The sequence below is a fragment of the Onychomys torridus genome, chromosome 1 (genome assembly GCF_903995425.1).
Source record: "Onychomys torridus chromosome 1, mOncTor1.1, whole genome shotgun sequence".
Taxonomy (NCBI): domain Eukaryota; kingdom Metazoa; phylum Chordata; class Mammalia; order Rodentia; family Cricetidae; genus Onychomys; species Onychomys torridus.
Window position 1 is genome coordinate 177,146,005 of NC_050443.1, and position 21,949 is coordinate 177,167,953.

The 21,949-nt window shown below is 39.3% G+C and overlaps 1 protein-coding gene across 2 annotated transcripts in view; it reads left to right on the forward strand.

The window, feature by feature from the left end:
- The window catches only part of Atrnl1 (attractin like 1), a 577,179-nt gene that overhangs the window by 139,913 nt on the left and 415,317 nt on the right, over positions 1-21,949 (forward strand). For both annotated transcript variants that reach the window (XM_036173756.1, XM_036173764.1), the window contains exons 20-21: positions 265-358; positions 8,624-8,676. In XM_036173756.1, coding sequence (XP_036029649.1) covers positions 265-358; positions 8,624-8,676 — 147 coding nt within the window. The remainder of the gene's footprint in view (positions 1-264; positions 359-8,623; positions 8,677-21,949) is intronic.

A 21,949-nucleotide genomic window follows, 5' to 3' on the forward strand; every position in this document is an offset into this window, starting at 1 on the left:
GCTGGGACTAGAGGTGTGCATCACTACATCTGCTATCTTTGTGAACACTTGCTTCATGAACTTGATGTATCAGATCACAAACAAGCACAAAGGAGAATTGGAGAACTACTTAGGTGCATGGTAGATGCAGGACACTTCTTGGGGTTGTAGAGTTTTGCAAAGTTTTTACATTAAGTGAAGAAATAGCTTATATGACATGAGGAAATAGCCTCATAAAATAAGATACTAATAATATTTAATACTGTGTTATTTTTTGATTTACAGCTTGCACGTGCAGTGGCCATGCAAATATTTGTCATCTGCATACAGGGAAATGTTTCTGCACAACAAAAGGAATAAAAGGTGATCAATGCCAATTGTAAGTGCAAAGAATTATATTGGGAACTTTTATGGATTTTGTGCTTAAGACTAATTTTTATGTTTTAAATTTGAATGTTAGCTCTACATTAGTTAAGCTTACAGTATTGTAAGATATTTTCATTTACATATTATAAAATATTTTGAAAAAATAAACGTGTAAAGATGACAGCTTCCTAGAGCCTTAGAGGAGAGCCTGTAGAGCCAGCTGAAAGGGCACAGGGCATCACCCTTGACGTCTATGTGGGTTCCGGGGTCCACACTGGCATCACTGATAGTCACTTAACCCACCAGCCTTCCTTTTCTCTAGAGCACTTGTTACATAGGAACCCAATATCTTACTCTCAGTATTTCATGAGTGACTTTCTAATATCATTTAATAATTCTTAATTATTCTAAATGTGACTTTAAAAGGCAATAGTTTTAAATTTAAATTAAATTATTTTTCTTTCTTTAATTTTTTTAATGTACATTATATTAAAATCAGATTTGTATGATTCCATATTAACTAGTTACAAACACATGCTTATTTTTCATGAATATTATATGAGAAAAACTATGTTTTCATTGTATTAATTATGTATTTATCAGGGAAAAATTTAGTAAAGAATTCTCTAAATTATAAGTATTTAAAATTTATATCTAAAGAATCTCTTAAACACAGAAAACAATATTTGCTTATTTTTACTTGATATCTTTGATTATCATAGACTTTCAAGTTCAGAGAAGCCTGTATTGCCAGTTAGTCTCTTATGTGTAATTCCTACAGTTAAGAGTCAAAGCCTGATAGACCTTTGTATCAGTTCCTATTAGGCAGGCCAGCCTTAGGAGCAATGAGCTAAACCAGAGGCTTACCCTCTGTGGTAGGATGATGCCTCTGGTGTTTTGCAACAGTAATGTTTGTTTTCTAAGTAGATCCATCTTTGTTGTCATGAGGCTAGTGAGTCTGCACAGACCCATGCTTAGAGAGTTAATAATTTTGTAAACAGAAACCCTAACTTTATTTACACTTTATAGCATTCTCATCCACTCCCTCAAATTATATACCAGGTCAAAAGCACCATTATTTTATCACAGCAATGAAGATAACATCTGTAGATCCAGGTTATACCATTATAGACAAAAGCAAAATGTTAGTTGCAACTATGATTGTGAATTGAAAATAATTAGTACAGTTTTTCATAAGTGATTTAACTTCTTTTGTAATTGGCATTTTAAGAACATGATTTTGTTCTTAGACAAAAGCCAGCAATATTTTTGTTTACTTATGAGCTGATAAGCTCAGCTTAATACAGGTAACAGGTCAAGCATACACATTTTATCTAAAATACATAGTTTTGAATGATAAAAATATATTTTGCCTTTGATCTAATTTATATATTTTTCTAAAGAGGCACTGTAATACCAATTTGTAAAGAATACTTTGTAGATAGTATATATAGGTACGATTCTGTTCAATACTATTTTTTGGGAATGTAAGTGTTTTTATTTAATTTTTTTATAAATTGAAAATAGATTTTTCTCTCATCTGATAGTCCCCTCCCTCCATTCCTCCCAGCTCTCCCCCACCTCCTCCTTCCCCAGATACTCCCCTCTGTCTCCTGTCTTCCGAAAAGAGATGACAACCAAACAGGACAAAACAAGATACAATAAGCCAAGGCAAAGCCCTCACATCGAGGCTGGGCAGGGCAACCCAGTAGGAGGAAAAGAGTCCCAAGAGCAGGCAAGAGTCAGAGACACACTCCCTCCCACTGTTAGGAGCCTCACAAAAGCACCAAGCTAACAGCCATAACACACACACAGAGGACCTGGTGCAGACCCTGGCAGGCCCCATGCTTAGCGCTTCATTTTCTGTGAGCCCATGTGAGCCCTGCTTAGTTGATTCAGAGGGACATGTTCTCCTGTGTCCTCCACCCCTCTGAATCCTACAGTCTTCCCTCCCCATCTTCCACATGGTTCCCTGATCTCTGAGAGGAGGGACCCAATGGAGGCCTCTGATTTAGACTCTCCACATGATGTCTGGCTGTGGGTCTCTGCATCCGCTCCCATCTGCTGCTGGAGGAAGCCTCTTGATGACTGGACAAGGCATCCATCTATGAATATAGCAGACTGTCATTAGGAATCATTTCATTGATTTTTTTTTTCTTTTTCGGCCAGTTGTGTTTTGTTCTGCCCTAGGTCTCTGGGCTGTCCAGTCTCTGGATCCTGGACATCCAGGAGTTATAGGGCATGGTCTCCCTCTTGTGGTGTGGGCTTCGATTTAAACAAGACATTGGTTGGCTAGTCCCACAAGTGCTGTGCCACCATTGCCCAGCACATCTTTCAGTCTGGACAGTCTGTAGGTCAAGGGCTTGTGGCAGGGTTGGTGTCCAGGTTTCTCTTTCAGCAGCTGGCAGAGTTCCTTCCCATGCCAAAGGGACTAGAATGTGGGGTGAAGGCTCCAAGCAGGCATTAGATCACTTATTCTATGTTTAGTGAGCTAAGAGAAGGTTGTCCTTGGCAGTGGGGCCCTGCTTTCAGTCTTTTGTTTTAGCATCAGCCTGTACTGTTTAGAGATCCCTACAGGGCTTCCTTGGCCAGCAAATGAACTGAATGCCACCTGATGCCACCACTGGAAGCCTTGTTTGGCTATAAAAGATGGCCAGTTTAGACTCTGTATTCTCCATTACCAGGAGTCCTCACTAGAGTCACTTTCATAGACTCCAGGACATTTCTACTCTATAGGTTTCTACATCATCCCCAAATGCCCCGCAGTTCCAGCTGTCTCTCCCTGCATTCTCTCCCTCTGTGGCCCCACCACCTGACCCTTCCCACTTCTGTCCCCATCTGCCCTCAGCCCACCTGCAAGATCTATCTCCCCTTCCAGGGAGGTCTATGGGTTCTTCCTAGAGCCCTCTTTTTTACCCAACCTCTCTGGATCAGTGGATTGTAGCTTGATTATCATTTACCTAACATCTAATATCTATTTATAAGTAAATACATATGTGTTTGTCTTTCTGGGTCTGGCTTACCTAAAGATGATTCTTTTTTTTTTTTTTTTTTTGAGACAGGGTTTCTCTGTGTAGTTTTGGTGCCTGTCCTGGATCTTGCTGTGTAGACCAGGCTGGCCTTGAACTCACAGAGCCTGCCTCTGCCTCCCAAGTGCTGGGATTAAAGGTGTGTGCCACTGCCACCTGGTAGGATGATTTTTTTTTTTTTCTGGTTGCATCCATTTGCCTGCAGATTTCATGATGTCATTGTTTTTTAAACATCTGAGTAATACTCCATTGTGTAAACATACTGCATTTTCTTTATCCATTCTTCAGTTGAGGGGCATCTAGGTTATTTCCATTTTCTGCCTTTGATGAATAAAGCTGCAATAAACATAGATGAGCAAGTGTCCTTGTGGTAGGATGAAGCATCCTTTGGGTATATGCCTGAGTGATATAGCTGGGTCCTGAGGTAGATTGATTCCTAATTTTCTGAGGAACTGCCATATTGATTTCCACAATGGCAGAACAAGTTTGCACTCCCACCAGCAATGGAGGAGTGGTTTACGTTGCTCCACATTCTCACCAGCATGAGCTGCCACTTGTGTTACTGATCTTAGCCATTCTGACAGGTATAAGCTAAAATCTCACAGTAGTTTTGATTTTCATTTCCCAACTCAAAAAAATCAGTAGCCCTCTTGTATACAAATAGCAAACTGATTTAGAAATCAGGGAAACAACACCTTCACAATAGCCTCAAATAATATAAAATATTGTGGGGTAACTCTTACCAAACAAGTGAAAGACATGTATGATAAAAACTTCAAGTAATTGAAGAAAGAAATTGAAGGATATATTAGAAGATGGAAAGATCTCCCATGCTTTTGGATTGGTAGGACTGACGTAGTAAAAATGACCACCATACTGTTCTGGTGCCAGCTCCACCTTAGCCCCTGGCATCTGTATACCTAAAGTCTGGAATGTTCTTGTGGGAGCTCCACCTCAGCCCCTGGCACCTGTATACTCAAAGAGTCTGGAATGTTCTGGTGCCAGCTCCACCTCAGCTCTCCTCCTCCATCTCTCTCCCCAAACCCACCACCTCAAAGCTGCCAAACAGCAGCCCCTCCTCTGGAGTTGCCCTCACATTCCAGACCCCCACCCTCTCAAAGCCCACCAAAAGCCAGCCCCTCCCTGAGGCTGCTCAAGACCACACATACAGGGTATGTAAGGCATGGTAGCCATATTTTTGCCATTTGACCCTTCCTCTGTGACTCTTCTCATCAGCGCAGTGGGAACCAAGCAACCTGGGATTTTAAAAATTATCACCTACTAAAACCAATCTGAAGATTCAATGTAATCCCCATCAAAATTCCAACACAATTTCTTACAAACATTGAAAGGACAATTCTCAACTTCGTATGGAAAAACACAAAGCCTAGGATAGCTAAAAACAATATAATCCTGAACAATGTAAGAAGTGCTGGAGACATCTCTATCCTTGATTGCATGTTATATTACAGAGCTAATAAAACCAACATTGGCATAAAAACACACATTGATCAGTGGAATAAAATTGAAGATTCTAAAATAAATCCACACACCTATGGACATTTGATTTTTGATAAAGAAGCCAGAAATGCACACTGGAAAAAGAAAGCATCTTCAACAAATGTTGCTGGCATAACTGGATGTTGATATGTAGAAGAAGGCAAGTGCATACATATTTGTCACCCTGCACAAACTCAAGTCCAAGTGGATCAATGACCTCACCATAAAACCAAGATAGACGAACCTAACAGAAGAGAAAGTGAGGGATAGCTTTGAACTCACTGACACAGGAGACAATTTCCTGAACACAACACTTATAGTGTAGACACTAAGATTAAGAATTAATAAATGGGATCTCATGAAACTGCAAAGCTCCCACATGGCAAAGGACACCATCAGTCAGCCAAAGCAGCAGTCTACAGAATGGGAAGAGATTGTTATCAACTCCATATCCAATAGAGGGCTAATATCCAAAATATATAAAGAACTCAAGAAATTGGATATCAAAGAACCAAATAATCCAATTAAAAATGGGGTACAGATCAAAACAGAATTCTCAATAGAGGACTCTCAAATGGCTATTCAGTACATTTTAAACTTTTGGATGGGGATAATAAAGAAAAGGTCATCATTTTGAAAACAGTTATTTGCTATATAGTGATTATATTGGAAGATGCTTTTATTGGGAAGCAGAGATAGTTATTTAAATAAGCAAACTGATTAAATTAGTGTGTGGCATTAGTAAGCAAAATTGATAAAAGTTTTTGCTAAAGTACCTTTCATACTTTAGCATTCTACTCATCACAGTAAAACAGTTTTCTTGTATTTAATGATCTAAAATAACGAAGAATCATTTCTTCTGAGGACAAATTTTATTTTTCTTTAAGTATGTCATCAAATAGCACACATTTTTGTAGATTTCCCAAGTGGATATTGGTTCTTTTTCTTGTTGATTGCGTTGGCCATGTAGCCATGCATTTGTCTAAACCCTTTATTTGAATGAGCAGCTTCCAGGACCCATTGCATCAATATTAAAATGCTCAGTAGATGTGCTAGTTGTTCTTTATCACTTCCGAGAAGGGACTCGCTGAGACTGAAGAAGGTCTGAGCATGGTCTCCTTGGGTTGAAATCTGAGGAAGGAGTGATGCTTTTCCGGATAAAGCAGTCAGTGACTGAAACTGGGTAGAGTGGAAGGTGCACCAGGAACAACAAAGACATAAACACGGACTTGGTCTTAGCTTCTCCAGTGTCTGCTCATGGCTGCAGAGATGGAGAGAATATTGTCCTTCGCTTTGTTAACTGACTCAAGAAAGAAAAGCCTCCTTAAAACACAAATCCGTGTAAATTGGTTAAAGAAAGGAAAGCTTTGTAAAATACAAATCCTTGAGTTAATTGAAACTCAAACCACAGGTAAATGATGATAAAAGAAAGAAGAGGCAAGAGCCTGCAGACAGACATGCAGCAGCAGTTTTGGCTTCCGTGGGATGAAATAGATAGACTAGTGGATAGGCTGGTAGAGTTCTTTTTGTCACTCTTGATGGTTTGGAGCTTTGAGAGCAGTAGGAATCGATAGAATTTGTGATGGTCTCTTTTCAGAGATACCCTCAAACCTCCTATATTGATCCTACAGGTTTCTAACAGGAAAAAGCAGAGATGATTTAAATTTTTTTTTTTTCTTCTTCAAGGACAGGCTCTCACTGAGTAGCCCTGGCTGGCCTGGAACTCAGTGTGTAGACCAGGCTAGTCTAAAACTCACAGAGATTCTGTGTTCTGACTTCCTCCATGTGGAAAGTGAAAGTGTGAGCCTCCACACTTAGCTTGAAAGTGGAAAATATTTGAGGGCAGCATTCGATGTGCTGTAAGCTGTGGAAGGGATGACAGCCTTGTTGGGGAAAGCATGAATATTGTGATTACAATATGTATTTAGCCAGCCTCAGCTACATAGTGAATTTAAGGCCTGTCTTGGCTTCCAATCTCAAACAAAGTATCCAGCCAACAAAACATAAAACAATCTGTTTAAATGGATGCAAAGTAGTCATGGTAATGACAATTGTCAGTCTAACCTTTTTCCAAGGTAATTGGTACTGAAAAATGGTAACTTTAAAACAAAAGTAACTACTGAACTCAAGAGACAGTTCTCCATAGAGGAAATTCAGACAGCCAATAAACACTTAGCAAAGCGTTAGCCTCTTTAGCCACCAGGAAAATGGAAGAGTCCAGCTCACTGCAGTCAATGTGGCTGTCATCAGAGAAACTCATGATGACAAATACTGCCAAGGATATGGAAAAAAAGGAGCCTTTATTTGCTGCTGATGGGAGTGTAAACTTGTGTAGCCTTGAAGGAAATTGGTAAGGAAGTTCCTCATAAAACTACCATTAGAACTGTCGTATAACCCATCTGTTCTATTCGTGGGTGTGTGCTTGAAGGACTAAGTTACTCAACCTACTACATGGATGTACACTATTCGCAATATCTAGGAAGTGGAACAGCCCAGATAAATGGATAAATAAAGTGACACATGTACACAATGGAATTTTATGCAGTCATAAAGAACAGTGAAATCATGGCATTTTAAGGAAAATAGATGCAACTAGAAATCATTATGTTCAGTGAAATAAGCCAGACTCAAAAAGACAAAATTTCCTCGGACTATCTTATGTGTGGTACCTAAATTTTAAATTGTGTGTATGTAGTTTAAATTGTGTGTCTATTTATATGTCAAATATAAGGTTACTTGTTTTCTTGATGATTGCAAAGCTAGTTAGTCATGTCTTCCCAAGTGCAACCAGGTGATGGAAGATTGTTAATGCCAGAATGTGTGGTTAGTACTCAGCATGAGAGGGGAGAGAACAATTCCACAGTCATTCAAGGATTGAACTGAGGTGGTCAGGCTTGCTCACAGTGCCACATTGCAACCAGGAGAGAGGGTTTTCCTTTATTTTCTTCTTTGTCATTGAGGCTGTCTGCTGTCACTCCCTGTGAACGATCTTCTATTGAGGTGACCTCATCTTAGGTACTTGCTGTTCACAGTGGGTCTAGATAAAGAACGTCATGACGAGAGTTCAGAACTGGATGACTGTTGGTTGGCACTAAATGATAAGATTCTGATGGGAACATGATCTCACAGCATGTGTGACCACAAGTAATGTGCTGTGCCATGGCCCAGGCCTTTATGGCTGGGGTCGCCCCTGTGATGGTGGTCCTGATTTCTATAAGGGAGCAGACTGAGCAAGCCAGGGGAAGCAAGCCAGTAAGCAGCACCCCTCCATGGCCTCTTCATTAGCTCCTGCCTCCAGGTTCTAGTCCTGTTTGTGTTCCTGTCCTGACTTCCTTCCATAATGAATAGGGAATTGGAAGTGTAAGCCAAGTCAACCCTTTCCTCCCCAAGTTGCTTTGGTCATGGTGTTTAGTCATAGCAATAGAAACCCTAGCTAAGACAGTCAGCCTCTTTGACATGGCCGTTGATGTCCTTGTTTAGCTCACATTGAGCAGTCATTTTGATGACTTTATGGGTGAAGCAGTTGACATTAGCAGGAGACTCCCCTGCTTACAGTTGCTCTGGCCAGTCTGTTAGAGTCTATCATGTGTTCTTATTTTTCACACACATTTTTTATTCACTCATGCTTCATTATCCTTAGGATTTCTGCAGTCAATTATTTTGGAAGTTTATTTTTAAAAATTCAATTTATGATATAGTTTTGAAATATTTACATTATTTAGTAGTAAATAACTTTCATGTTTTTACAGATGTGACTCTGAAAATCGCTATGTTGGTAATCCACTTAGGGGCACATGTTATTGTAAGTATAAGTTTTCATTCATAGTTATTGATTTATATTGTTAATTTCAGGTAAATGAATAGCTATGGTTTCATTACTATTTTAGTTACTTTGTTCCACATATTTTATTTAAAAAAATGTTTTGAGATGATAATTACAAAATTTTTTCCTTTGTATTTCTTAAACTTTATTCTTCTATAATCTTTTGCTATGAAAGGTAATCTGTATTTGTGATATTCTCTTAACAGTGTTTGGTGTATTTTTCCTACTCTAACTAGTAAAATTGTTCATGTCCTGAACATGAACAAAAGGTAAGGTAGGGTTCAAATAAATGTCTATAATTTTAATGTATTTTTAAAATTTTGAAGAAATAACATTTTATGATAGACTATTTACAAGGAACAGTTTATATCTTTCTCCACATCTGCACTGACTTTCCGTCAGAAGTTACTTCATTTGATTGTTTAGCGTTACACGATCAGGGGAATTATTTCCAAAATGGTTGTATTGTCAGGTTCTTGCCATGAGTCTGGTAAGATTTCCAGTTCTTCCATATCTCTCAATGTGATTTTACAGTCAGCTTGTTTAATTCTAGCTATTCCAGTAGTTTGTAATGAAATCTAATTGGTTTTTCATTCATTATTAACAATATCGATAATATTTTTAAAATAATTTATTTATTTTTATTTTATACACATTGGTGTTTGCCTGCATGTATGTCTATGTGAGGGTGTCAGATCTCCTGGAACAGGAGTACAGTTGTGAGCTCCCATGTGGGTGCTGGGAATTGAACCTGGGTTCTCTAGAAGAACAGCCAGTGCTCTTAACTGCTGAGCCATCTCTTCAGCTCCCAATATTGTCAATCTTTTAACACATAAAGTCATATGTATGTTACTTGTTGAAGTGCTTAACCTTTTTTTTTCATTAAGAGATTTTTTATTCATTTTATGTACCAACCACAGATTCCCTTGTCCTCCCTCCTCCCACTCCCCAGCCTTACCCCCAACCCACCTCCCATTTCCACCTTCTCCAAGGCAAGGTCTCCCCTGGGGAGTCAGCAGAGCCTGGTACATTCAGTAGAGGCAGGTCCAAGTCCCTCTTCCCTGCACCAAGGCTGTGCAAAGTAGGCATTAGCCTCCAACAAGCTGGCTCATGCACCAGGGACTGGTTCTGATCCCACTGCCTGGGGTCCCCTAAACAGTTCAGCTAAACAACTGTCTTGCTTATTAACATTTTTTTAATGATTTATTTTCATGATTGTTTATTTTCATGATTGTTTTCTTTTCTTTCTATTGCTGTGTCAAACACCATGACCAGAAGCAACTTGGGGAGGAAAGGGTTTATCTCAGCTTACAACTCTCAAGTCACGTTGAGTGAAGTTAGTGAAGCAGGTCAAAGCAGGAACCTGGAGGCAGGAACTGGAGCAGAGCCCATGGAGGAGGCTGCTTACTGCTTGCTCTCTACAGGGCTTGCTCAGTCTGCTTTTATATACAACCCTGGATCAGTGCTGCAGGTGGCACTGCCCACAGTGGGCGGGGCACTCTCATGTCAATCATTAATCAAGAAATGCCCCCAGACTTGCCAAACAGCCAATCTAATGGAGGCATTTTCTCAGTTGAGGGTTCTTCCCAGAAGATTTTAGCTAGTGTCAAGATTACCAAAACCAAACAAACATGCCGGCAAGAAAACCAACTACTAGGACAATGGTTTTTTGTTTTAAATGTCCATTATTCTACATAGAAGTCCTGTAGCACATATTTAGTTGGCAAACATTATTTCTTAGTTTATGATTTGTCTAAATCTTTTTAAAGCATGTGCCACAATGTCTGGACATGTCTTACTCCTTTAAAAAGTAGTTTTCTCAAAAGGTAACTTTTTTGTAAATTATTTTTTCATACAATATATTTTGATTATGCTTTCCTGACTCCACCTCTTCCTGTATCCTCCCCACGTCCCTAACTACCCAACTTCATGTTAGTTCCCTTTTTATCTCAAACAATACCAAAACAAACCCCAAATCAAAACTAAGAACAAAAGCTATAAGACAAAGAAAAAAAAAGTCAAAACAAAAAGCCCTGAACAAAAAACAAGAGACATTTGTTTTGTGTCTTCAACTATTCCAGGGCAGGGTCCAGGGTATGGTAGAGATGCCCAGTGACACTCCATTGGAGAAAATGATTTTCCTTTCCTAGCAGGTATCAATTACAAAGGGGTGGGACTTCGTGTCCACTTCCCCTGCTCAGAGCTGGGGTTTTAAAACAACATTGAGATTTTATCTCAACACCAGTCAGAATAGCCAAGATTAACAATGGAAGCACATGCTCTTGATGGTGGGTAGGGGCACTTATTTGTTGCTGGTGGAAGTGTGCAAACTGGTACAGCCACTGGAAATCAGTGTGGAGGTTCCTCAGGAAGCTGAGAATCCATCTAGACCAAGATCCAGCTTACCACTTTTGGGCATATACCCCAAAGGACCTTACTACAGGGACACTTTATCATCCTTGTTCAGTGCAGCTCTCTTCATAATGGGCGTTGGAAGCAGCCTAGATGTCCATCTCCTGATGAATGGATAATGAAAATGTGATACATTTACCCGATGGGATGTTATTCAGCTGTTAAGAATAATTAAAGTTTCAAGTAAATGGATAGAGCTTGGAACAATCATCCAAAGTGAGGTAATCCAGACCAGGAAAGACAAATTCAGCATGTTCAAGCCAGATGAAAGGCAGTTTTGAATTTAAATGTACTTCTACTTACAAATTTGGATTTCTGAGACATGTTTATAAAAACACTGCTTTGGGATTTTGCTGAGTTTATAGGTGAATTTGGGAGAATTTACATTTTAAGTATAGTAAGTCTTTTTTACTTATGGAAATGGCATCTTTTTCTTTTTAAATTTTCTTTCATTTACCTTAGAGATATTTTATGGTTTTAATTGTGTATGTCTTCCACTTTTTCTTTCTTTTATGCTGGCTAGTTTTATGTCTACCCCACACAAGCTAGAGCCAACTGACAGGTCGGAGCCTCAATTGAGGAAGTGCCTCCTTTAGATTGTGCTGCAGGCAAGCTTGCAGGGCATTTCCTTAGTTAGTACTCTGGTGGAGCATCCAGGCCATTGTGGATGCAACCACCCTTGGACTGTGATCTTGGGTTCTATAAGAAAACAGGCGGAGCATACCAGAGCCAGTAAGCAGCTGTCCTCCATGGTCTCTGCATCAGCTCCTGTCTCTAAGATCCTGCTGATCTGAAATCCTTCTTCCATAGTGGACTACAATGTGAAAGTGTAAGCAAAATAAACCCTTTCCTCCTCAAGCTGCTTTTGGTCATGGTGTTTATCACATCAATAGAAACCCTGACTAAGCAGTCCCTATGCATTTTGTTTGGAAATGATTGTGAATATCTTTTTTCTTTTACCCTTGTATAGAAATAAATTGACTTTTATATTTGTATCCTTTAGTTCTGGGCCCTTTAGCGTGTTCTGTCAGAGCTTCTTTCAACAACACTGTCTTCTGTATGTAGTGAGTTGTAGTTCTTCCTTTTTTTTTCTTTTGGCCAGAGCTAAGGACCGAACCCAGGGCCTTGTGCTTGCTAGGCAAGTGCTCTACCACTGAGCTAAATCCCCACCCCCTAGTTCTTCCTTTTGAGTTCAGATTCCTTTCGTTATTTTTCTTGTTTTCATTGCAGTAGCTTTAGTCTTTAAAACTGTGCTGCAAAGATGTAGTGAGCATCGAGGTGTATATTCTTGTCTTGTTCTAGATTTCAGAAGGAAAACAGTCTTTTCCCACGAAAAATAACTTAGCTGACTTGATCATTTTAAGGGAATTCCTTTTATTCTAATTTGGCTGAATTTTTTTTCAGGAAAACATGTTTGTTGTCCCTCTCCCCATCAATTTAGATGGCGACGATAAGAATTTATCTTTTACTTTGTTAATGTGGTGAGCTTAGTTTTATGAATCAATGAATAACATGCAAATAGGTTGATTTGCCACTTTTGTCCATTTAGAAATTTCTGGGTTAATTAGATTATTCCTCAGTTCTCACTATTTGGAGACATGCTGTTGTGAACATTCATCTAGTCCATGTGTGGACAGATATTTTCTTTTCCCGGGAAAATGCCCACAAGTAAAATTTGTGTGTTAAGCCAGATGTGATGGCATGTGCTGTAATCCCAGCGTTGGGAGGCTGAGGCAGGAGGATAGCCAGTTTGAGACCAGCCTGAGCTCCATAGTGAGACCTGGCTTTTTGTAGAATAGGTGAGCAAGCACAGAGGTGAACACACAGACGCAAGCCCAGTGGGTCACAGGCTGTAGTCAAGCTTGTTTTCACTCTTTACTGCTCTCTACTCTCCGTGAGCTGTCTCTGTGTGCTGTGCTGTAAGAATGACCACAGACACATTATTCAGGGGAGTGTTCACATTATTTTAAAGTATTCTTTGTTATCAAATTATACCATTTCCTGTCTTAGGGAGTTGTAAAATGTGCTTCTGAATGCATTTATTTATCTTCAGTTATTAAATAGTGAAGTTTATTATTGGATTTTCTAATGCTAAACTTTTGGTTCTGGAGTAAATTACACTTTCAAGGAATATTACTTCAATATTGCAGACTGTTACCTCTTTATCGTTACTTTAGAATTACTTAAATGTTAGTGAATATAATGTGTTTTTCTTGTATATTATTTCTACCTAAATATCCTTGATTATGTTTCATTTTTATATGCATATTTTTGTTTTGTGGGATTAGATTTTATGAAGGAATTTTAAACATTTTTTTTAAAGCAATAGTAATGAAAATATTATGTGAACTTTTTATCCTTTTGGTTGTGAGCCTCGCTAGCTTTTAATGGCTGAGTTATGTCCTCAGCACTTTGTGAGCTTTTTCACAAAGTGTAGTCATTCAATCTTTATCTCTGGTCGTGGTGCTTTTAAATTGTTAGTTTAAAAGACATTTATGTACTTACTTATTTATCTGCTTTACCTAATCCGTCTTTTGCTCATTCTGCAGACTTTGTTTTCCAGCTCATCCATCAGTTTCCATTTTCAAATACCTTCTTCTGGTGACTTGAACTGGCCGCCCATGTCCTGTTGCTAGCCTCATCCCAGTGTTTTGTTGTTGCTTTGGCACATTTGGTTTTGTTGTTGTTGTTTTTCGAGACAGGGTTTCTCTGTGTAGCTTGGTGCCTGTCCTGGATCTCATGCTGTAGACCATGGCCTCGAACTCACAAAGATCCGCCTGCCTCTGCCTCCCAAGTGCTGGGATTAAGGGTGTGTGCCACCACCGCCTGGCAAGGTTTTCTTTTTAGCATTATTTTTCCATAATTTATTATTTCAGTTTTTTATGTTTATATGATTTTGTAAGTTTCTAAATAAGTCCATTCTTATATTTTTCTAATTTTATTGACAATGCAGAAACATTCCAAATCTTTTTTTTATTTAAGAAATTTTAAAATTCATTTTTCATACCAACCACAGACTGCCCTCTCATCCCTCCTCCTGCTCCACTCATCCTCCCTCCTCTTCCTCTCCTCTGAGAGGGTGAGGCCTTCCATAGGGAGTCAGCAGAGCCTAGTACATGTCAGCTGAGGCAGGACCAAGACCTGCATCAAGGCTGAGCAAGGCATCACACCGTAGGTTATGGGCTCCAAAACGTCAGCTCATGCACCAGGGATAGATCCTGATCCCACTGCCAGGGGCCCCTCAAACAGACCAAGCTACACAACTGCGTCCCATATGCAGTCCTGTCCCATGCAGGCTCCACGGCTGTCGGTCTGAAGTTCATGAGTTCCCACAAGCTTGGTTGACTTGTCTCTGTAGATTTCCCCATCATGGTCTTGACCCCCCTTGTTCATATAATCTCTCTTTCGTCTCTTCGACTGGACTCCTGGAGCTCAGCCTGGTGCTTGACTGTGGATCTCTGCATCTGCTTCCATCAGTTACTGGATGGAGGCTCTATGATGGCATTTAGGGTGTTCACCAAACTGATTACCAGCGTAGGCTAGTTCAGGCACCCTCTCCTCACTTGGTGTTTGGAAATATTTTGTTTTCCCAGCTGGAGGAGGGCAATAGGTAGAGGGTAGTTAGTGACTAGAGGCAGGCTGAGGTTCTGCTTACCAGTCCCTAGGGCTCAGATGCCTTGTTCAGAACCAGGAATCATCAGGTGCAGATAGCAACCTGAGGCTGAGAATCCCTGGCTTAGTCTGGTTCAGGTTTGGGTGGAGAAGAACATTTCTGAGGTGTCTTCATTTAGAGTACATGCAGCATGTGTGGTTGGAGCTGCTCTTGTTCTTAGCAGGCATGGCTGATCAGTGTGCCGATTCTAGTTATCAACATTGCACAAAGCTCATTGTTCCAGATCCTCCTTCATTTCTCACTTAAGAAAGAACAAATTGGTTCTCACACCTGATGGCGTCACCATTGCTGGAGTTCACATGCACGGCAGTCCTTGCTTCATCTGCATTCTCTCTTGGTTGATTGGTTTACTAATGTATGCCTTATTTTGTTCTAAATTTTACCCTGAATATCTTTCAAGGCGATGGTTTTTAGTGTATGTTTTGAAATTATAGATTCATATGTGTACAGCATTTGTCAATTGCAGTCAGTGGCTTTCCTAGATCTTTCTGTATTTCTTAGTTTTTATTTTAAATAGACATATTTGTTGCCTATTTTTTCTTAACTAGAAATTATTCTTTTATTATTATTTTTTGTTTGTTTTCAAGACAGGGTTTCTCTGTGTAGCTTTGGTGCCTGTCCTGGATCTCACTCTGTAGACCAGGCTGGCCTCGAACTCAAAGAGATCTGCCTGGCTCTGCCTAATGAGTGCTGGGATTAAAGGTGTGCGCCACCACTGCCCAGCCTTTTAATATTTTTGTATAGACTTTATATATACCAAATAGTGACTAGTTGCAATTATTAAAATATTATATAGCTTATATTCCATTCATTATAAAATTTAAATATATTAATGCTTGTGCCATTTATGTTGAAAACTAAAATAACTTTTAGATCGGCGCTGTCTAATATAAATATAACTTGAGTCATGCAAAAGTAAATGGGAATAGGTAAAATCAATTTAAATAAAATATTTCACTCAACATACCTAAAGTATTTTCAATATAAAATGTAGTCAGTATTTAAAGTGCATCAATGAACTATCTATATTCTTTCTATTTGTGCTAAGTGTGCCATTATAAACTTACATTCTCCTTCTCCACTGTGGAATCTGGACTGGTCCCAAACTCCTTATCCCTGTCTTACCAGAGCACTGGGATTACCGATGTCCGCTGCCATGCTCTGGTCCCACTTGGTCACCATTTAATCACTCCACAGTGACTGTTTTATTAGATTTTCTCACGTTAGACAGGCATGTTGGAGAAACTGTCCTCACACACTAGGTGGCAGTGTTGCCATTGTTAGTGCACCTTAGAGGGAGGGAACTTTTGAAAGGAAATGGGGTGTAAATGGAAACTTTCTGACTTTATTTTATTTTATTTTATAATTTAATTTAATTTTACATATCAGCCATGGGTTCCCCTGTCCTCCCCCCTCCCGCCTCCGCTCCCCCCCCAGCCCACCCCCCATTCCCATCTCCTCCAGGGCCAAGACTCCCCTGGGGATTCATTTAAACCTGGTGGATTCAGTACAGGCAGCTCCAGTCCCCTCCTTCCAGGCTGGGCAAAGTGTCCCTGTGTAAGCCCAAGGTTCCAAACAGCCAGCTCATGCACTAAGGACAGGTCCTGGTCCCACAGCCTGGGTGCCTCCCAAACAGTTCAAGCTATTCAATTGTCTCACTTATCCAGAGGGCCTGATCCAGCTGGGGGCTCCACAGCCTTTGGTTCATAATTCATGTGCTTCCATTCGTTTGACTATTTGTCCCTGTGCTTTTTCCAATCTTGGTCTCAACAATGCTCGCTCATACAATCCCTCCTCTTTCTTGACAACTGGACTCCTGGAGCTCCACCTGGGGCCTGGCCGAGGATCTCTGCATCCTCTTCCATCAGTCACTGGATGAGAGTTCCAGCATGACCGTTAGGGTGTTTGGCCATCTGATCACCAGTCTAGGTCAGATCAGGCTTTCTCTCGACCACTGCCAGCAGCCTACAGAGGATGTATCATTGTGGATTTCTGGGGACCTCTCCAGCACTCTGCCTATTCCTGTTCTCATGTGGTCATCATTTATCATGGTCTGTTATTCCTTGTTCTCCCTTTCTGTTCTTGATCCAGCTGGGATCTCCTGCTCCCCTAAGCTCTCTTTCCCTCGAACCTTGCCCTTCATTACTCCCACTGTCGTCCAGGTTGTTCATGTAGATCTCATCCATTTCTCTGTCATTGGGCAATCCCTGGACTTTGGAGATTAGATCAGGATTTGAGCTGCAAATCTCACAGCAGCTTAAAGATGCTGAGTGCAGTGAGAGGAACACAGCTGACGAGATTCAGCAGTGCTGTCCTTGTCCTCCTTACAGCTGCAGTCTTTCACTTTAGAATCCACCCAGAATGTATGGGGAAGCTGTCAGTCCCTGTCCACGGCCAGTTACTGAATTTATCTTCAGTTATTTAAAAACACACGACCTTAAAGATAGGTACTTTTTGGTTATATGAATTTTAACAAAACTTTTAAGCTTGGGTGAAAGACTGAATCTGTGACAATTTTAGATACTAAACTTGAAAGCCTGGCATTAATTAGCTTTCATAAAGTCACTTTGTGATCGTCTGTGCGTCCGTCCATTCCTTATGTCACTACCTGAACTGTAGCTACATGTTTTACTCTGTTTTTTAAGTAGTTGACATTTTGGTATATTTTAGTTTCTAACAAATGACTTTATTTTTGTTACTTTCATTTTTATTTAGAATTCAGGATAACTTTTGAGGTACTAACTTGGTACCTATTTTGAAAATCATTACTTTTCTATTAAGTGCTCAGCTTTGTTACTCAGTAAATTTTGCTTTAGTTTGTATTATTAAAAACAAAATGCTTCCCCATTTATCTCACTGTAGGCTTTTAGTTGGCATTGATTTATCTAATTAATGTGTAGGTCTTAGACTGAGAAACATTGTTTATGAGCATGTATTTATTAGGTTTAATATTTTTATGTGGATACACAAGAGTAAATATTTTTAATACATTATTGTAGCAATAAATTAAAAAAGGCATATGTCAGTCTTAATACCATAGAAAGCTACATCTTACAGAACAGGGAGAATGCTGAAACTTGAGTTAATCTTATATTTCATGAGACAGCTCTGGTTTTTGCTTGTTTTGTTTTGCTTTAAATATGTGTAAAAATTTTTTCTTGTTTTGGACTGTATGTTATGTCTTGTTAGTGAATTTCTTTTACTTGACTTTTGACAGCATAGTGGGAATTGGTCTTTGAGTAGGCTCTGGCCTGTTGGCTGGAATTTGGCTTTGGTAGTGAACACAGATCCAGGCTCTTTCCAACACTGAAGGCCAGGACGCACCGGCACCATGTGACAGGCAGGACTGAGTGCACTCTTCCCTCGCTTGGGTGATGCAGCAGTGAGTCTTCATCAGATGCTGGCTCAGGCAGGCATTTTGAACTCCCTGCTCTAGGCATGTGAACTCCCCTAAACCTCTTCCTTTTGAATGCCCAGTTTTTGACTTGTGTATATGGCATTGTAGCATCACAACACATCCTTGCATGTGGGGGGAATTCTGGTTTTAATCAGAATCTTTCATGCTTTAATCTGCTTATTCCTAAAGAGCCCAAACTTTATATTTGATTGTGGCGTTTACTTTTGGTACTTTTCTCCCTCCCAGACCATCATAGCTCTTTTATTTCTGTCTGAAGTTATGTTACTTACACACTTGGTCTTTGTTCATATCAAATGAAAACTGGAGGACAGCGGTTGTTTGTTGGATCTCCACACACAGTGCTGTGTGACCGTCATAACAGACCTAATGGTAGCACACACATGTAAACTGTTGCTGTGTGTGTATGTTCGTTCATTGGTTAGGGCTGTTTAACAATGTTTGAAGGTCATGTGATTCTTGCCACGTTACACTTGCTGTACATGTGTCGCAGACCTCAGATAACATTCGAAGCTACGCAGCCTGTCTTCCTCACCGTTTACTTCTGTGTGTAAATCTTCACTCTGTAAAAGCTAGCACTGTTTTCTTTCCTGGACTCTGGTCCAGAGCAGACTGAAGAACCCTACCTATACTGGCTTCATCATGTCACGCTAGGGTGAGAGTCTGGATCTGTGAGGTACGCTTTTGTTGGCCTATATCCAAGAAGTGTGCAAATTAGAAATGAGATGTCATTTTTGGAAGTGATTGTAACTATGTTAATTTAATTGTTAATCATGTAAGTATATTATATGAAAACTTGCTAAAGACCAATTTCAAGAAAATGATGTTATCTGTATATTCTTTTAAAAATATCCCCTTTTAAATTTCAGCAATAGAAGAATTGCATATTCACATTAGAATAAAGATAGATTAAAAGGCAAATTAAAATCCCTAATGATTCTACTCAAAGAAAATTGCTGTTAATCATTATTATATTGATCTAAAATATGAACCCAAAGGGAATATCCTGTTTTATGATCTTAAACTCTCCAGGCTTTCTTCTTCCCTTTGTGCTAGAGCCTATTGGGGCCTGAGGCATGCTGGGTACTCGCTGCATCTCTGTGGCTGTAGTTTCTTTGTTAAGTCAAAGTAAATTAGACGCCTTTTTGTGATTGGAAATAGGCATATAGTGTTGGTACCTCAGATGTCTCGTGACACCAGTGTCATTTCGTGGATATTTACTCAATGTCTGCTCCTTTCACATTGTCTGCCCTCCTCCCATAGGCAAAGCACATCACTTGTAAGTGGAATATGAATTGATTTGGTGATTTTCCAATCTGATATTTTGTGATTAAAGATGAGTTAAATGAATCTATGTATGAATCAGTAGTTACTAATGATATTTGTAAGATTCTGTCAACTATTTTAATTTTATTTCAGTTCACTCACTTTTATTTCTTTTCAAGCTTTTTATAGTTTTTTTGAGGCACAAGGACTTTGGTATTCTGTTGTTTGGATAATTATACAAAGCACATGGCTGTGATATTCTTCAAAATTTTCATTTTGGAGTGTTATTGATAGGCATTTTTTTCTACGAACATGAACATGACAATTAAAAAAGAAACAGTAGATTCAAAGTATTTCTCTTATTTGCACATCCATACTTCTTTTTAATTTATTAAATTTTTTTCATCTTACATATCAACCATAGTTCCCTTTCCCTCCCTTCTGCTCCCCCCTCTTCTCCCATGTCTACCCCCAGAGGGGTAAGGCCTCCCATGGAATATCAAGTGGAGGCAGGACCAAACCCTCCCCTGTATCCAGGTTGAGCGAGGTTTCCCACCATAGGGAATGAGTTCATGACCTGGGATAAGTCTTGTTCCCACAGCTTCACAAACAGATCAAGCTACACAACTGTCACCCCCATTCAGGGGCCCTAGTTCAGTCCCATGAAGGTTCCCCAGCTGCCAGTCCAGAGTCCATGAGCTTCCGCCACCTTGGGTCAGCTGTCTCTGTGGGTTTCCAGTCATGGTCTTGACCGCCTTGCTCATATGGTCCCTCCTCCCTCTCTTCAACTGAACTCCAGGAGCTCGGCCCAGTGCTTGGCTGTGGGTCCATCCTTTTTAAGTATGCACTTTGAAACACATTCAAAACTTATTTGTCCTGTTTTAAAGTCTTTAGTTTAAAATTATTTTCATACTTCATGGCAAACCTTTAGCATTGATATGATGTACACTATATTTCAGTACTTCCTTCATATCTGAATTACACAGGCAGTGAGGTAAATCTAATATGGGGATCAAAAAGTCAATGAAACTACAATATAAATTATTATAATAGAAACAGACATTTAGTGTACATACAGCTTTATAATTATTAATAGACTAAACAGATCCAAGGTCTCCAGAACACAATTATTGGAAATATAAATTATGGTTACATACATTATAGCCATAAAGTGTTGTTGTTTATTTTATTAATGATAGTGTCATTAGAAAATATAAACATCTTCACATGTATTATATAAAATGATAATAATGGCTATCAAGTTTCTTAATATAGATTAATATTAAAAAGTCAAGTACTTCTAAAAAATCTGAAAAAAAAAACCCCACAAACCTAATCTTTTATATATGTAAGGCAACCACTCCTCTCTAATTTTAAATCCCCAGGGTGCATACTCATTCATTAACAAATTTTTATTAAATCATATCAGAAGTTGAGAGCATAAATGGGTACAAGGAATTAATCACCTCTCACCAAGTCAATGAAAGTTGCTTTTCTAACGTTTAAATTGTCCCCCAAGACTTTCTACATTAAAGCCATTAACAAAAACAACTTAACCTAGCTTTACTAACAATCTACTTGTCTAAATTCTTTCTAAGAGTGGTGGTTGAATCATTCACTATTATTTTAAGTACCAGTGACATTACCCAATGCGGTGAGAAGCCTTAGAGTTTTCATACAACTCAGAGGTTATGAGGGACATTGTGACAAGGAGGAGAATGAATGGAGCTGTGGTCTGTAACAGACTAAGTCCTCAGTATGCAGTCCTCGGGGCTCTGCCTCTCCAAGCTCATTTGGCATGATTTTGCTAGATTGATCCTTTCTTTGTAACAATGAAATGAAGCCTGCCAGTAAAAACAAAACTGGCTGAGAAAGATACCTTTCTTATACTTTGTTAATCTATAGCCAGTTGCTAAGATATTAATATGTGTGGGTCTTCGGGAATAAATAGTTTTTTCACCTGTAATACGTAAAATGTTTAATCATATCAGGGAAGTGAGAAACATGTTGTTTTCTTACCTGTATTCATTGTAATCATTCACTTGAACAATGGAATGTACCCACATTGTAATTTCAATACTGCTTGAAAGATTTTTGAGGGGGTTATGTAAGCTATGGGGGTAGCGGGGAGGGGAGGAGATAAAGAATGAGGGAAGGAAGATATCAGGAAAGTGTTAGAAGGAAATAACCATGAAAGAGTCTGAAGCAAGATATCAAAAAAGAGTTAAGGGGAAATACAATGAAGAGAGACCCTGAAAAAAAAAAAAAAAGGTCAAGTACTTCTCTATATACAGATTTTTTTTGTATGGGTTAGACATGATCTCTATGTCATGAAACACCCCTGAGATGAAAGCTGTGGATGTTTACAGGCTGTGGTTTGTTATTTTAGTTTTTACTGTGGTTGTTCTATACCACCTTTAGCAAACAGTTTTTCTATAGATGTAACAAGATAACATTTTTCTTTTTAATTATCTTCATGTAACTGT